Genomic DNA, 18272 nt, shown 5'->3' on the forward strand with positions numbered 1-18272 from the left:
GGGCCTTTAGGCTCATTACAGCGACCGAGGGGCGAGGGCTCCATGGTCATGGCGGCTCTTCGCGGTGACCCGCAGTGGGCTCTTTTGAGAAGCTATGCCGTCTCTCATCCGGACCGGTCCAATTTCGGCGTCCGGTCTGCCCTTGGCAAATTTGGACCGGAGCAACATTGCAGCCACAATTGGGCCAGTCAACGGAAATTGGGATCTGCGGCCCATTTTGTGTAACACAAAGGTGACCTGGTTGTGACCAAGGCCTATGGCCGTGGAGAGATAAAAATGGATAATTCATGCATTTTTTTTATTTGAGATTCATATAAGTTTTGACTTTTGAGATGAATGTGAGTTGAGAGATTGATATGCAATACTTGGGACTGCCCCATGCTCGATTTATGGGGCTATTGTATTCCCTTGGATGTGTATTTGCAGTAAACTCCATCAATGATCAGCCAAATACCTTAATAAAAATGAGAAGAGAGTCAAATTTACTAGTAATTTGCACTTCCGATGCGCATAATTTGATAAAGAGAGAGGAATATTTCAAGTGAAGATGAAAGACTAGAGAAGGAGACCTATGGGCCTGCATCACCTAATATGCATTCCTTGTACAAGTATAGAGAAAAGATCAAGTAGAGAGAAAAGATCAAGAAATGAGATGAAACAAAGATGACCTACAAATAGTTTCATCGAGCTAATACGATGAATTGGATCTATGCATGGTCATATCAATTTCTATACTTTTGTCTATCTTCTCATTGATCTCTAGGATAGATATTTTTATGTCTGCATGTTTCACTAGGTTCAAGCTCAAAAAATGATATGCTTAATTATCCGAGCAAAACTCCTATTTGTGAAAAAATACATGGTAAAAACAAATTAATCACAATAGCAACAGTTAGTAATGGTGGTGGTATCCAAAAAAAAAAAAGAAAGAAGTGGTAGTAATACTAACAAGGCAATGATAATAATAACAATAGTTATCACATTCACTTGGATGGAGAGAACATAAGGGTGATGTTAAATTTTGCCATTTATATTGAACTTGGTCTTATTGGCCTATATTTCTCTTCCTTCCTGGAACTAGTTATCAAAATTTAACATGTTTCTCTAGGCAGTAAAGTGATGTAGAAGTTCTAGCTACAAGTTCTCAAGTCATTTCATGATGTAGTTCATTTCTCCACACGATTCTCTTGCTAAAAGAAGACAGTGGTTTTGACTAGAAACAGCTAATTAGTGAAACTATGATAGATAGAAAATGATAAAATTAATAATAAGAATGTGATTGCATCATTTCATGTTGTGGCATTTAACGATTTTTGTGAGTTACAAGCTTTACAGGTGAGACAAGACATTTTTATAGATTTCTATTTCTCATATCATTATTATTATTATTATTTCAACATCCATTCTGAATATTATAATAACTTAGAATCTCACTCAAAAAGGCTCGGTAGAAGGTATTTTTTTTGGCTCTTTAGTTTTGTATAAATACTCAAGATCTTCCTAATGAATAACTAATATAGGACTAAATATACGCTCATACGGATCCTCGCATACTTCCTCCATTTAAGTCTTAATTTTCTAGTTAGGCTAAGAGTCCAAATCTACTCAAAACTAATCATAAGCACCATAATTGGCTCGTAATCAACCTTAAAGAGCCCGTGCTACAGTGACTCCTAGTTCATATGGGACATAAGTTGGATCCGTTCTGACATAATTTGCAACAACTTAGAATCTTATCCAATAAAACTACATAGAATGTATTCTTTTTATTTCCTTGTTCTATATAAGTACCCAAAATCTTTCCGATGAATAACCGATATAGCACTAAATACGTACCCGCACGGATCCTTACAATATAGATATTTGATCACTAGATGATATGCATCAAAACAACATCATGGAAGCCAGACCTGTTCATATATATATATATATATAGAGAGAGAGAGAGAGACATGCATAGCAATCACATAATTGTGAGGCCATGCACCACATGGAAATGGGATATGCCGAGATAAAATTCTTCAAAAAATTGTATAAGAGACCTCTTGGCAGCATAAAGAAGGATCCCACCGTCCAGGAAATTTCATGCACTACATTTGGCTCCAAAATATCTCTCCCGTTATTGAAATGTAAACTCAGTAACATCTGTCATGGCTGTGAATGTTGACTCGTTTGGTAGGTTTAGATCCCATTCTCTATGACATTTTTTTGCAAAGTTTCAAGCTTCATAACTTCTCCGAATGCAAACCCACTCTGTGAACGGAATTAATATTTTGCCTTGGCCAATACCAGGTGGAGATCTGGGGGAGAAATTCAGACAACAGATACCATGAAATGCGCAATGAACAGCTTATAATCCTTGGCTTCCGATGGTTTTCAATCTCATAGTAGACTTGAAATGCCACCGCATGTGCATCTACCAACTCCCACCATCACAGCCATTTCTTTATGTTCTTTTTATTATTATTTTTTTAAAACTTCTTTGAAAACCTTAATTCATGAAGTCAAACCTGCCACCTTCCCATCAAACTCCCAGGACAAGCAGGAACAGAGGAAAAGATGCCTCCAAAGTTGCCATTAAACAAAGATCTTCATGTTCTGGCTCTTACGTCCCCATTCTTCAGCAGTTCCATCACTCGATTTATTTAGCCTTTTCTCTTCACTCGCTGCAATTCTCAAAGCCATGCAACGGCCAGTTCCTTGCAACCAATCAAGCATGTGGATGGATGCTTCGCCTCATCCACATATAGAACTAGTTTGGTTCACAGAAAAAAAAGGAAGAAAAAAAGATCAACGGAAGAAATAAATAAATATCTTATGTTTGATTAAAATCTTCTCGCTATTTTATAAAAATAAAATTTTTATATTTTATAAAAAAATCATATGAAATATAAAAAAAAATATAATTCTTACTAACTAATAACATCTTTAAACCTTTAGATGGAATAGAATAAGATATTTTTTTAAATAAAAATATAACAAATATTTTATCTAATTTTTTCTTAAAAATAGATACTAAATCAAACATAAATTATTTTGAAATATATATATATATTTTTTCCGACCAATCAAACATGAAAATAAAAAATATTTTTAGTTAATATATATATATTTGGATATCATTTTTTTATTTTTTTTAAAAAATATTACAGTGGGGAAAAAAATCTTCCTGCGGACCAAACCAAAAGCGAATAGAACTCTAGACGAAGGACTTGCTCCGATTTCAAGAGAAAAAAAAAAAAAAAAGAGGACTTGCTCCGTACTCTGTCCATGAAAACCACCGCAACTAACCCTCCTATCCTTCTCAAGAAGAACTCATGGTTCCTCCCTAACGGATCAAATCAGGTCCGTTCCAATCATGCAGAACCACAAAAGAGACGGTTCACGTAACGGCGAGAGAGACTACTAGGACTCTCGCGTGGACTAGACTACCAACCAGTCCGGTGCCGCACTACACCGGTCACTGACCCAAGACTTACCGTTGCTTTCTTTACCCCCCGACGGCACCCCGAATTCGGATCTCCTCCTTTCCGACCGCTCCCACCGCCCCCCAAATACGCGACGAAACGCCATTGATGTTCTTTGCGTGGCAACGTTCCAATGGGGGTAAAAGCTGTTCGATGTATGCGGTTTGTACAAAAACGAGATGATCCACGAAAAATAGTTAAGGTCCGCTTCCCTATGTGTCCCCACCTCCCAAAATTCTATTTTAATTTTCCCACCCACTTCCACAACTACCCCTCTCGCTCGGTCGCTCCCTTTTTTAGATCCTACAAGCGGCATCACATTAGTTCCCCGCCGGTTGCCTCACCCGGTGCCACGTAATCCAAACCGGCTTTTCGTACTCACAGCAGGACTACTCTAGTGTTCGGTGCCGTGCACCCGATCCGCGGACCTCCGACCGACGGCCGGCGAGTGTAGGTGGCGCCCATCCCAGCTGTCCCCATCAGCGTAACCGACATGTGCGCCGTGAAATATACCCTGACGGACGGGACGTGTAGCTGGTCCACGTCCAACGTGGACCACTCCACGCCGTCTATTTCATCCCACTTCCACTATTTCCCACCATCCAATCCCCCGTTCCGTTCCCAACCCCAAGACCTCAGAAAAGGAAGCCATCACCGAGTCCAAGAAAGGGTGAGGGATCCATTAATGGCGGTTATCGTAGTCCTCCGCTGCGAGCGTCTCCGAGTCAGCACGGAGAGGGAGGGGGGCGTGGAAAGGATAAAGGCGATAGAATCCGACACGGGGCTTTAGATGCTCCTCCACCTTTTGCTTCCTGTCCCTTTTCGCCCTCTCCGTGAGATCTCGTCCATCTATTCGCTGCGCTCTTCTACCCCAGAAGACCGCATCTAGCTTCCATCTCACGCTACTGCTCGCTTCTAGTCCCGTCGTTTCACCCGATGACTACTTAAACGGCTCCATTTTGTGTAGATTATTCTTTCCTTCTTTTATCTGAAGAAATTTGGGGCCGGTGGTGGTGATGTCGCCTGTGGGCGCCGGCGGAGGCGGACGAACGATGTCGTGGCATGAGGAGCTTGCGAGCCTGGTGGAGGACGCCGGGATCCAGTACACCGCCGGCGTGGAAGCGGCGGCGGCGGCGGCGGCGGCGCCTGCGGAGGGGGTGGTTGGGGATCCGAGAGGAAGGGTATTCGGGGAAGGGTACTACGGGGACGAGGACGGGGCGGCGCCGGTGGAGGAGAGCTTAAAGGATCAGGTGAAGGGTTTCTTGGTGGCGACGGCGGAGATGCTTCAAGAGTTGGGGCGAGGGTGCCGGGATATAGTGCAGCAGAGCCTGGAGGGGGCGGAGGACGCCTACGTCGTCAAGAAGCTCCGGGGACCGTTGGCCGCAGCGTCGAGCCGGCTCAGTTTCTTGAACGAGTACCTGCCGGAGGATCGCGATCCAATGCATGCTTGGCCGGTCGTCATCTGCGTGTTCCTTCTCGCGCTTACAGGTACTAATGCCATGATTTTTTTTGTTGTTTTTGAAAGAATTAATTCTCGGTTTCTTGATGAGATTTTGTTTGGATTTGGGCCTACTAGATGCAGTTTTTTAATGTTGAATCTTGCTTCTGTTTTAGATGTTTCGGTTAGATCCTGTGATCTAGATCCTAGGAGGTATCTTGGGAAACGTGGTAATCTTTTTTCTCGCAAGGGGATGCGAAGAAATACATTCAGATCCAAGCTTGACTGCTTCTTGATGGGTCAGAGTAGTGGGTGGATTGGACTTGATTTGGTTGTGCTAAATTTCTCATCTTTGATTTGGAGGTCCAACTTTTTGATCGGAAAATTGGACGTATTCGTAGGAGGAATGACTACATCTCTGGATATTCGTTGATGTTTATCCTGTTTTTTTTCCGGGTTTCATCGACTTTATGTGCGTATATATTTGGCATCACATTGATGCATCACGTGGCAACGTATGCTTCTGTCGTAACTATCTGCTTTGACTGCTTCCCTGCTAGTTCTGTTGTAATCTTTTCTGTTCTTCCTCGTCTCAATCCTCTGACCTTGGTTCAAAGTCATATTACCAAACCAAATTGAGTCTTGATAGCTTTATCCTCTGTTTTTGCTACTCCCATGCTTTCATTGATGTGCTAATTTTCGCATACTGAAAGTTTGTCGTATATATAATACTCAACTACCATAGAGTTACACCTATGGTAATTGTCGTTATACCAAGTGTTAAAATAAAAAATGTATAATTTTTTTCTCATTTTTCCAGTAGCCGTTGATGTCTCTTCTGATAATGCAAGACTTAAGAAAGTTGCTACTTTTCATCTGCCCAGTCAAATTCTATCAAAATCAGTTATTTGGATCTTCACCCTCGTGTACGAGAATAAATGTAGCTGAAATTATCTCTTTTATTTTGCCATCACTTTTTATTTTGTTCTCATATTCAAAATTTATACTTTAAGAGGGCTTTTTTTTTTAAAACTATATGGGCACAGGCAAATGCATGGTTCAAAAATATTTTAAAATTTATATATCAACAATTCAAATAGATTTGAAGAGAGAAATTGAAAAGAGATAATATTGGTTAGTATAAATATTGGATAGAGAGTTCGACAACTCAGTGCTATCTTTTCAACAAAGTTTAATTTCCAAAACTACCTGTACTCATTACTGTCATATAACAAAGTTTTTTTTTTAATTGAAAACTAATCAGGTTCCTTCTTAAGGGCAAATATGACCGATCCAAAAGCCCTCTAATGCCCTTTTCAATATAATACTGATCTTTGTTTTCGCTGAAATTCCTGTAACTTGTAAATTTTAATCTTTTAGCACATGTCTGCACCCTTACATGCACCATCTTATACCCTTAATAATGACAAACACGAATAACAAACATCAAGAAAATTAACAAACATCAAGAAAATCTCGTTTTGGACATCGTTCAGCTATATATTGTAACTGCAAACGGATGAAGTCACAGAATAAATCATACTGTTGTCTTGTGGTAATCGTACATATATTTGTCTCTCCCATTGCTTAAGGAAATGTCCACCTACAGCCTAGACTGCCTAGGTGGGCATAGGCAACTCTCGATCTCAATGCTTGGGGCTTAATAGCCAAGCCAGCCTCTGTGCGTGGGCCAATCGCCTAGCATTATACCTAAGCAACTCATCTATATTTAGGCAGCTTATGGGGGTCAAGTTTGGAATATATATGAGGATGGGTCAGGATAACTGATTGTGTAGTCATTTCTTTATGCTAGTGCTTAAATGCCATAGTTGTTTTACAAGGATGCTTACCCACACAAGAGGAGAAATATCAAAAGGACCTTTGACCATGAAAAGACTGCTAAGAATTCAAGACTTGCTTGAAAAGGAAATACAACCCAGGAAACTCTTGCACATGATTAACATGTGTCCTATCCTTCAAAAAGCTGCCTTGTAGCGATCTTCATCCATGCATCACCAGTTTTGGTTTACATATCCTAGGCAATTCATGCACAGAATTTGTGATTTTAAGAATAATTCTTATATCTGTAATTGCTTAATACTATAAATTACAGAAAGCCATGCATACCTAAAAGAATTTAATCAGATAGTTTTGCTCCTATATCTGATATGTCATCTTGTTTCCTCATTTGATGAGAAAATATGTGCAGCATTGAATGTAAATAGCGGAAATGTAACTTCGGTGCAACAACCAAAGCAACTGTACATAGGCCCCCCAAATGCAAGTCGAATCCAACTTCCAGATGGAAGACACATGGCATATCAGGAACAAGGAGTTCAAGCTGAAAGAGCTAGAATTTCTTTGATAGCTCCTCATTCCTTTCTTTCATCTCGATTGGCAGGTAAAATTTCTTAATGCTTACACTTCTATGTCATCAGATGAATCAGCAAGTTCATTGCTGTGTATCAATATATGCAATATATATTTACTTGCTATTCTTTGTTTACAGGACTGCCTGGCCTTAAAACATCACTCCTAGAGGAGTTTGGAGTTCGATTGGTTACATATGACCTCCCAGGTTTTGGTGAAAGTGATCCTCACCCGAGCAGAAATCTTAATTCATCAGCCCTGGATATGCTTCATTTAGCAAATGCTCTGGGAGTTACAGACAAGTTCTGGGTGATGGGCTACTCAGCTGGAAGCATGCACACGTGGGCAGCTGTTCGCTATATTCCTGACAGACTCGCAGGTACTTCTATCATTGCAAAATTCTTGCATGAGTTTTTCTTCACGAGCCCTAGTGGCATCAAAGAATTCGCGTCGCTTGGTCTAACTTGTTATAGATAAATTTAAGGCTCCATATAGTAACTAGGATTTTAGACCCCCCCCCCCCCCCCCCCCCCCCCACCCCACCCCACCCCACCCCACCAAAAAAAAGAAACTCCCAAGAGAAGGGCAAAAAAGAAATTACCTATATGATCTTACCTCATAGAATGCTAGACGATTATAGTGTAATCTCTCAGAATAACACTTCTTGTCGTACCTATTCCTTCAGAAGAAAATTTCTGCAATTTAAGTGGATAATACAGCATTCCAACCAGTTCCCATTTCACCCAGTTATTATCAGTCTTTTGTTATATGGTGTAACAAAATGCAAGACACTGACACTCAGATCTGTCAACTTTGCAAATTATGTTATGCTGATTGATTGGGCTAGAGAATTTGTGAACAACTTGGTGATATGGAAGAAAAATATGGAGTGTTAAGATTGATTGGTCAGAATAAAAGAGAGGCTTTGTATTTTAGTTCGTATTTTGCGGAGTTGAGTTGTGAATCAGAATCAAGGGATAAAGTTCCCCGAACAATTTGTTAATTATAGTGGATACTGGAGAAATAGAATTTATGCAGAGAGTAAAGTTGGGTCACAGATTTGCGAGCTATGGATCATTTGATACAGTTGGAATTTAAACTAAACAAACTGTAGGACAGCTACAAGAGCAGCTTTACAATGTGGAGAGTAAGCATATATAGGGCAGAGGATCTTGTATGCACATGCATAGTAGAGGAATATCCAATGAACAATCATGCTTTTCCTTCATCATGGATCAACCTCTTGGTGGCTCTGACATAAGTGTCTGGAATTGGATGCATATGATGGACATGGTTAAGGAAAGAAGGAAAAGGGGACACGTTGTTGCCAGGCAGCATGTGGTACATGGAAAAGGGGAAAACATGAGATGATTCTTTTTCATTTTCCGGTGGCATCGAGACTCTAAAAGTCCAATATAGTACATGAGGGTACTTGGCCACAAGCAAAAAAGTGCAGTTTCGTAGGTTTCTCCAATTTAAATGTTACATAGATGGTTTCTCTCGAATTCTAGAAAGCCATAGAGGCTTGTTTCTTGAAGTAATGAAGTGCTAAAATGTGTTGAATCTATCTGGCTTCTTCCTTCCATAGAACTTATCTACAATCCTGTCTGTATCTTAGTATTATGTTGCCCAGAATGTTATTCAATCATTTTAAGGGCATGTTTGGCTACTCCTACAGGATTGGGCTTAAAATGCTGTTGGATTTGTGGATTGGACCATCCCTTTAAGCATAGCCCTATATCAATCAAACTCCACTCAGCCCAAATACTGTGGGAAGAAAAAAAGGACATCTATAGATCTTCTTTTTCTTCCTACAGCCCAAAAGCTAGAATCTGGGCTGGATTTGGATAGACTCTCTTAGAAATTACAAGCTAGATGGGCTAACAGGTCTGATTCCCTCAGGATTTTCAGTCCAATCCTGTAGGAATATCCAAGCCGGCCCTAAATATTTTGATGGGATGTGTGTTCCTTTCATAGCATTGTTGTTCCCAGAATGTTATGCAGTCATTTTAAATATTCTGATGGTATGTATGCCTATGTATGTGTTTGTGTATGTATGTATCTATGTGTTTGTGTGTGTATGTGTATATGTATGTGTTGGAAGTCCAAATAAATCTCTTCTGAGTGAAGTTTATATTATTGCATTTTGGACATTGTAACTGCTATATACTAGGATGGGCACACTTTCTTTGTGGCTTCAAAAGATCCAAGTACCATTATTAAACAGGAAATTAAGGAAGGCTCTAAATGACAAGATGGCTGATGTTTTATTTTGTCTTCTGTACTTTGATTTTAGTTCCTCATTTGTTTTAGAGGTTTCACTGTTTCAGGTGTAGCTATGTTTGCTCCAATAGTTAATCCATATGATTCCAGCATGACCAAGGAAGAGAAACGTAAATCCTGGGAAAAGTGGACAATGAAGAGGAAATTGATGTATGTTTTAGCTCGGAGATTTCCTTCTCTTCTTCCATATTTTTATCGCCGAAGCTTTCTATCAGGAAAACAAGGGAAGCTTGAACAGTGGTTATCATTGTCATTGGGGAAGAAGGTATGTCCAGATTTAGCTTTTGCCTTGCTTGAAGTCGAAAATGTTTCATCTTTGTCAAAATGGTCAAATCATTTATTGGAACTTTCTCAGCTTAAGTGCATTCTAATTGTGAATATGATGCTATGGCATCCATAACATTTTGAATTTGTCAAATATCAAGTGCTCATATGTATGGGTCCTTCTGTTTGTAGGTTAGCTGGTTTCAAAGGCTTAGTCATAAGATGCAAATATCTCAATCTGAATTATGGCTCATATTCTTTTGACTATATCACCTTCATATGGCAACATAATGTTTATCATGTTATGGCGTAATTTTTTTTTTGTATATCACATCAATATGACTATGCAATATACATTAGTTTCATCTATGATTGTTGCTGGTGGCTTGACGACCATGAAACCTCAGCTAGTCCCAAGCTTGTTGACCTATCAATTAATTATATCATATTTCTGGAATGGTGTAGTAAATGAAAGATGATCCCTAGTTAAATCAGCAGATGCCTGTTGGTTTATTTAATGTCAAAGGTAATAACTGTATTTGAGAAAACTGGGTATGCTAGTATGGTGCCACTACGAAACATGATTTTAGATGAGAAAGTTATGCCTTGTTGCAATTTGTTTTTACTGTGATGCCACTGTCTATTGTTTCTATTAAGGGTCTTGTGCTTTTTGATCGTCGGATGATTTCCATTTATACAGTGCACAAATATTGGCAGTTTGCACATTTTGAACATGAAATCTTAGTTTTTAGCCAAAAAAAACATGAAATCTTAGAGTTCCGTCTCTTTATGTCGCAATCACATAGCTGATCACTTTCTTTGCGAGGTGCTTCTAAGTTTACACGTTATAGTTTTGTTGCAAGCCGACATTAGTTTCTTCTGTTTATTTCAAATTTCTGAAATTTGTAACTGTGAACAATGGTGCCGTTCTTCATGTTTCACTTGTTGTGAAGCTTTTCTTGCTTCAACATTGATCGGAACTCCTGATCTTGATAAGTAACATGAGACAATTTAGTTTTGTTAAATTATAAATTGCTGCTAATATATATCACAAGAGCCTCAACTATCCTGCTGGCTGCTGGGAGTATACTGCCTGAAACTCGTGTTAAAAATTGTCTTAAAAAGGAAAATAAAAGCCTGCAGTTTTTAACAAACTACAATAGCACAACCAACTCAAATGCTCATACTTCCATGCGAAAGTAGCTGCTGATATGTTGTGTGCACTGATTGTTTTTGGGCTTGTGTTTTAGCAAGTTATTTTTACTATTTAACTCTGGTTAATGTTCAAAAGATTCTGGCATGTATTAATAGTTAGACTTTGTGTAAACCTCACTTTCTCATGTTTTGGTTTTTTTTCTTTTTTTGGTATATGATGGCATCTAATTACTATGAATTTGTAATAATCCCTTCAAAAAACTACAGTTTAGAACCCCATACTGTAAACTTTTGATGGTTGCATGGCCATTAGCTTTTTGCCTTCAATCCCTTCAAAAAATTGGGTTGTTAGTTTTCATAAACTATAACATAGTTTTTCTGGAGCTAATGTAAGAGAAATTTGCATATAACACACTAAAAGGATTATATAAAATTCCATCAGTTTTAAATGTTTAATTTAGTTACCAGAACAAGTGTTTGTACGACTGCCAGAGTACAAACTTTGGAGGAACTTAATGTTGAAACTGGAACATATATAGTTCCAAATTTTCTGATATCGGCCTTCCATTCTTTCTGTAAATAATATACAAGACAGGTTGATATTGTTAAATATGAGATAAGGCTAAACTTGTGTCTGTTGAAGGTAGTTAAATCAAATCAAATGGGTAATAGAGATATCTTGGAGAAATCATGTTAATCATGTTTATTAAACTTTACATAAATTTATAGCCATCAGCGACTTCATACATATCACTCCACTTTTGTTTCTTCCATGTTCATTTTCTAAGAATAACTAGAATCCAATCATTAAATTCTACCTGTTCAATGGGAAAAATCTCAACAATTGAATTGTTTCCTCAGTTCCTCAGCAAGTTAAACTAAAAATCATTGTATTTTCTCAGAAAAATCAGCTGACAATGATCACCATTTTATTGAATTTCAACCAATTTTTCTTCTTGTTCTTAACTCTGCTACCATTAGATTGTTAAAAGTGCACTACGACCATTATTTTGGGGGAAAGGTTCTTTAAGCAAAGTTTGTTAAATTTGTGCTTTAATAATAAAAATGATCTAGTCATAGTTTGTAATTGCATTACTTCAGACATCAGTGTTCAAAAGGCATTCAATTTTAGGTACATGCAAAAGATCCACATCTACCCTTCTGAAAATTGACATCTTGTAGATAAGGGCATTTCTTCCGACATTAGTTGGTTAATTTCCACCTAAAAGGTGTTGCAGTTTCTGACTGCACATATTATGCTTCCAGGATAAATCTTTATTGGAAGAACCAAATTTTAGTGAATTCTGGGAGAAGGATGTTGCAGAATCAGTTCGCCAGGGACACTCTAAGCCATTTGTGGAGGAAGCTGTGCTGCAAGTATCAGATTGGGGTTTCAACCTGGCTGATGTTCAGGTGCAGAAGCCACATCAGGGTCAAGGCCTTCTTCAATGGCTCAAGTCCATATACAGTCCAGCTGAACGCCAGTGGACAGGCTTTCTTGGTCCAATACACATTTGGCAGGTTTACATTTGTTTTCCTCCTGGTGTAACTATATTTGCATTTGGGTCTGCTTTCAACTATTTGGCAAAATACTGCAGATGTCTGATGCATATTTGATCCTTACCTTAGAAAGATTCCCTCCTTCTATCGTGCAACTGCAAGAATTTGTACAAATAATCTTGATCTTGGCTTGTTTGTGAACTTCGATAATCTACTGCAGAGGCTAGAGGATTTTATGATTCTGGAATTTGAATAGCTGTTCATATACCAATTTTTTTTAATTGGACATTTCTAAAATTCTGGAAATTGCTCCGGTGATAATTGGGCATTTCTAAAATTCTAGTTCTCATTGAATTGAATCCTGAAGAATCATATTTTTTTCCCAGGAAGTTTTCTCTCAAAATTGTGGTTGCAGCTGACAACTAATAGATAATTTGACCTCATTGTTAAGCCTGTTTTTTTTTTTATATCATAACTGTCATACTTGGATGCCTTTTTTTTGAAATTTTTTTACCTTGTTATTTGCATTCTAAATGTTTAATTTTGGGCAGGGTATGGATGATTGGGTGATGCCACCGTCGATGACTGAATTTGTACGTCGAGTAGTTCCAGGAGCCACCGTGCATAGACTGCTAGGCGAAGGTCATTTCTCCTATTTCTGTTTCTGTGATGAGTGCCATAGACACATATTTTCTACCCTTTTTGGCATTCCTCAAGGTCCTCTGGGCATTCCTCAAGGTCCTCTCGGCATTGCTCAAGGTCCTCTCGGCAGCCTTTTGGAGGAGGATCAGCCATCACCTGAAGAAATCTGTGAAGAAACTGCATGGCATAACTGTACTGAACAAGAATGAAGGAAAATCTTTTTTCTTGATAGTTAAATTCAAACTTTTGGGTGGGAAATTTGTAGATACATAGTATATTTCTTTTCAATCTAATTTTTAGAGCGAAATAGCCTTCTATTTCTGATTGGTGACTGAAATGAGATATGGCTTTTGGTTGCTGCCTGAGGTTAGATTAGAAAATTTTCAATTATTGTTCTGTAACAATACCTTGGAAAATTTTGTAATCACTGAGTTGCCATATCAAGGTATGGAGAAGCTATCAAGGCCTTGCTTTGTTGCAACATGTCTTGCTTTTATGACCCTATAATGGTGTATGGTCGAAGGGGATATGGTGTTTGCTAGTTGAAGCTGCTCTACCATATTCCGGAGAGCAGGTGAGTAGAACTGGGCCTCTCCGGTTCAACCCCATAAAGAAGAAGGGGCCGCCTCTCTTGGGTGGGTTGCCCTTTATTAAATCTCATCCCAGGGCCTGGAGGTTCATCACTCTCGGTCTTTGCACCCGTACCATCGTATTCTCCTTTGACCTCCGGTAAAGTTTGGATGTGTAATTAGGTCATATAGGTGTTAAATTCTCAAGGGCCTTCCTTTTTTCCCTTGGCTTCCTCATGCAGCGCTTCTAAATTTATGTTAAAGAGTTGGGCTTTGATCGTTTGCCGACTCTCAATTATCTTTCAAAGTTGCAAATCTTTACACAATTACACAATTATGGGTTGGGGATCCCTGTGACTTCAAGCTCTACAGGCTCATAGTCTTGATTCAAATCAAGTTGAACCATCAAGCATAAAACAACTGCAGTTTTGCAGAGTATTATCATTGTTATTCACCAAGTTGCGCCAGAGTGTGACCCTGCAGCATTAACTTACTGAAAAGAAGAATCAAGTATTAAAGCATATATAGTTTAATATAGGCATCAGGCACAATTTGCAGGGTGTGAAGTTCTCAAAAGTATCAACACTAGCAGCAACTTTTATCCGCAAACATATTTTAATGTACTAGAGAGAGGATGATGACAAGCAAAACAATCAAGGTCCTTCATCACAGGTTCTTGAAAGCAGATTCATGAGATGGTTTCTGAGGTGTCAGCCTTGCAAGTAGAGCTTTGTTGTGGCAATGCTCGGCATCGATGAAATAAAAGTTACCATCAGCCTTAAATGTCACAAATGGTCTATTGGTCTCTGGTGGCCTCACATCGGCAAACTTGATTGTCCTTGGGATAGGTGTGGCCAACCAGGACATCATTTCAGCCTCGAAGCTATCTGAACCAGGGTGCCATCTGAGCTTGTGAATATATGGGCTGACAAACCAGTGCAGGGCTGCTGTAGTGGAGGCACTAAGGAAAATCACGGTAGATGCTACCGCTCCCTTGAGGATTACGTTCAGCTCAGGCGAAGTCATGAATGTTATGACAGGGCCAAGAGATACTGAGAGGCAACAGGTGGAGAGGGATAAAAGCTTCACTTTCTTTATGGTTGATGAGATGGGTCCTTGATAGACGACTCCAGTTCCTTTACCATCTTTCTCCATTTCACTACTTTTAGGTCCGATGCTAATTTTGCTGTCACCTACGTCAGATCTTGCTGCTGCAGCTTGAGAAGCCCGTCGTTTCTGAGAAGATGTTTGCACGACCGATCCAAGGCTGTCAACTTTAATTGGAGACGAGGGATTGAAATTAGAGTAATGCTTCCATATTCCATACCTCGAAGCCTGAAAATCTGTTTGATAAAGAAAGTAAGCAAGATATGCGTCCGGCAGCAACATAAACTTGCAAACATGAAATGAAGCATAATATAAGCTACAAATAATGCTTCTTTGAAACTGATCATACAATAGGTTGCTAGTGACATGCCTGATAACTAAATTAGATCCATGGCAGTGCAGATGTTAAGACAGTTCCTCAGCATGTCCATAGATATTCCCCAATGGCAAACGGTTGTGCATGTGGATCATAAGCATTTGCAGAAAACATGGTAAAAATGACATATCAAACATGCCTTGTGAAAGATAATCCATCCATTCAGAAAAGTGACACTAACAAGTCAGGCGATTAACTGTATCAATTCATCATTCATTTTCGAGTCAGGCGATTCAGTGTATACATCACTCATCACTGACTATCACGGCCCACCAGAAAATGCTAATGCTAACAAACAATCAACAGTTGTGTAGTACCATATCAGCTTTATTGTGGTACCTTAAAAAACAATATCATGCAAAATCAGAATGAATAAAGAAAATCATGGGAAAAAAAAACAGAACCTTGCAACAAAGAGAGAAGAATCTTCCAGCAGACAAACCTACCTAGTCAAGGACAGAGACCCAAAAAATCACCATCATTTGGATCAGCCTCTAAGCAAATGCTAGACATTGTATGGTTTGATACGCAATTCTATTTTGTGCACTTTAAGTCCTTGATCCTCTAAATTTCATGTGATAGCTCTTAAACCCCTTATTTGCAGTACCTTGTGCTTACTCAAGGAGCACATTCATGACCAATACTGCTCATTAATAACGAGCATGCAATCAAAAGTTCTAGTTTATCTTGTGGGGAGTGCAAATTTCAGCTTCCAAATCCTAAGAAGACGATCTAGAGTAGAAAAGGAATGATTAAAATATATAAAAAAACAGAACAGAACAAATTTACCCTCCTATATTTATAATATAAGGTGTGATGTCTCAAACCATTTGCAGCAAAATAATAATAATAATAATAATAATCCAAACATCATTCATGTCATTACCTGTTCAATGTTTTCACAGCTACTGTCTAAATGTAGAGTTTGGGCATCCACTGCTTCTCTTCCCGATATACAAATATTCAGGAAGTCAACTATCATTTTGCAAACATTAACTCAAGTCAACTAAACCTTAATGCCAAAGTAGCTGGGGACTGCAGACATCATACTTAAACTCTTTACAACTTGACAGTAAATGTAGTACGTTTATTGCCTCTTGTCAACCAATTTATTCTCAATCTTTATCTCCATCCACATAGATTCCTTTATTTCAACATTTCCCTGTAGTGCTTCTAAAATTAATTCCTAGAAAAAAACTTCTAAACCATGTGCTATGGCTCGAATCTATAGTCAATCCTATTTCTGATAGGAGCAGTTGACAATTGAATCCAATCTTTCCCATTATGTTACTATCCTCCTCTAAAATTAATTTCCATCACTTTAGATCTTCTTTTACGAGTTCCAGTTTATGAGACAAATTATTATTTTCTCTATCCAACTAACACTCTTAGATCAGAAATTCACAACTTGGATGGACAAATGATTGTTTTTAATCTGAGACTTTAAGTCACAAGACCTTAGTTTTAATGAGGTTCAAATATGACCTGTGGCACAGTTAGTGAGCCCTTCTATAGTTCTATTTCTGCATGAGGACAAGGACTCTCAAACATAGAATAGCAAAAACAGCTAATTTCTATCATCATCTGATCTACCTTGAAGAGTATCATGGAGGAGGTCTATAGCTGGAAATACCACACATACTTCTATCCATAGCACTCCGTTTCTTGTTTCATAAGTAAATCAAAGAGTTGGTCCCCATGGTTCAATCTACATCTAACTTGACATATTGCAAGCACTGGCACCTTTTCAAGAACAGTCGTGTCAAGACATGAAATTGGCATTATCATGTCATGATTCTTCCCAGTTCACATGTCTACTTCTAATAGTATCTCGTATAATCCATAAATATCGCATCAACCGTCATCATACCCCTTTAAATTCTTGTGCACCTAAAATAACAATTACCATGTAGAGGAAAAAATTCAGAGGTAAGATGGATCACTTGAAAAGCTTTTTGTCTTCCATAATAGGGAAAGTAGAAAAGAAAAGGAGATTGTCTTAGAGCTTAGAATTCTGACAAAAATATAGAAACTAACATTTGAAACTATTAGAAAATGGAACAAAGAGCCAAAGAAGATCTTTAGCTTTTCAGACCCCTTTTCTTTGAGAATGCAAAAGAGATATGCAAGAAACTTGCATATCCTGAAGGAAGAAGAGAACTATAGAGGATTGTCACCCCTGAACCTGAAATACATGTTTCAGAGAAAAAACAATACGAAATGTCGATTCATGGGAAGGTGCAATGGAAATTCATCACACATGCATAGCCATGCATGTCTTTTGATGAATTCTACATGGTATAGCCTAACAACGATGGTAATCATTTCCAGCAAAAGCATTACAAGGCAAACCAAACCGATATTGGCTAAGACAAATACTAATATGTGAATGTAGACGTTGGTTCAGATTTAAGACTGTAGTTTAGAGGTTAATAAAATAATATTTCTTGAACTTCCAGAAACGCCAAGAAAGTCACCTAACCCATCAGCATCAGCATTGGGTGATTCCCTTGTTTGCTCCAAGCACAAGATTTTGTTGCATACTTGGTTCCATCGTGTTCTACGAGCAAAATGGGGTGCTGAAATCCTTTCCATGTAACTTCTAAAGGAGAATTCACCAGGAAAAGTGGCAAGAGATTTATAAATCTCATGTCACCCCCTCTATGACACATTAAAGGACCATGAAGATCGCTCGATGAACTAATGGACTGACATCAAAAACTTAAGTTTCCAGGGTTTATGATTCCTTCAAAGATCTAAGATCTAATGATAGATTCTCCTGATCAATTACTTCGAAGTGCTCTCAACCAGATCTTTCTACGACAATTTGCTAGAGAAAAAGGGAAAACTCCTGGAAATAGCTTCCTCAAACGCCACAATTCAAATCAAACCCTAAAAAAAGAAACGACAGGGAAGAGAGATCGACCTGGTCGGAAGCTTCTCATCGCCGGTGGCTGCGCCGCCGCCGAGCGAAGCAGAAGTAGACGATAGAGAGAGGCGGGCCGTCTCGTTGCCATTCCCGTCTCGTCTAGTCTCCGCTCTGGTCTCAGCTGGAGCCGCTCGAGCTCGGCTATACCATGCTTGCGCTCGCTGGCTTAGAA

At 38.8% G+C, this 18272-nt stretch overlaps 2 protein-coding genes across 2 annotated transcripts; one reads left to right on the forward strand and one right to left on the reverse strand.

Annotated features, from left to right (window-relative positions):
• Positions 1 to 4067: 4067 nt before the first annotated feature.
• LOC103705464 (uncharacterized) lies at positions 4068 to 13602 on the forward strand. Its single transcript, XM_008789176.5, has 6 exons — positions 4068 to 4955; positions 7115 to 7306; positions 7415 to 7654; positions 9606 to 9823; positions 12244 to 12498; positions 13029 to 13602. The coding sequence occupies exons 1-6, from the start codon at positions 4484 to 4486 to the stop codon at positions 13326 to 13328; spliced, it is 1677 nt and encodes a 558-aa protein (XP_008787398.3). The 5' UTR covers positions 4068 to 4483; the 3' UTR covers positions 13329 to 13602.
• A 597-nt stretch (positions 13603 to 14199) lies between these two features.
• LOC103705465 (uncharacterized) lies at positions 14200 to 18272 on the reverse strand. The gene is made up of 2 exons (XM_008789177.5): positions 18098 to 18272; positions 14200 to 15031 (listed from the first exon to the last, which is right to left on the reverse strand). Exons 1-2 carry the CDS (start codon positions 18186 to 18188, stop codon positions 14355 to 14357), a joined length of 768 nt encoding a protein of 255 aa, XP_008787399.2. The 5' UTR covers positions 18189 to 18272; the 3' UTR covers positions 14200 to 14354.

The sequence above is a fragment of the Phoenix dactylifera genome, chromosome 8 (assembly GCF_051530095.1).
Source record: "Phoenix dactylifera cultivar Ajwa chromosome 8, Ajwa_hap1_PhDact_Kaust_v1.1, whole genome shotgun sequence".
In the NCBI taxonomy this organism is placed as follows: domain Eukaryota; kingdom Viridiplantae; phylum Streptophyta; class Magnoliopsida; order Arecales; family Arecaceae; genus Phoenix; species Phoenix dactylifera.

Coding starts and splice junctions, on each gene's coding strand:
- LOC103705465 (XM_008789177.5), bottom strand. CDS start 18,188: ATGGCAACGAGACGGCCCGCCTCTCTCTATCGTCTACTTCTGCTTCGC. Junction 15,032..18,097: donor GATGAGAAGCTTCCGACCAG/GTCGATCTCTCT, acceptor TTTATCAAACAG/ATTTTCAGGCTTCGAGGTAT.
- LOC103705464 (XM_008789176.5), top strand. CDS start 4,484: ATGTCGCCTGTGGGCGCCGGCGGAGGCGGACGAACGATGTCGTGGCAT. Junction 4,956..7,114: donor GTTCCTTCTCGCGCTTACAG/GTACTAATGCCA, acceptor AAATATGTGCAG/CATTGAATGTAAATAGCGGA. Junction 9,824..12,243: donor CATTGTCATTGGGGAAGAAG/GTATGTCCAGAT, acceptor TTATGCTTCCAG/GATAAATCTTTATTGGAAGA.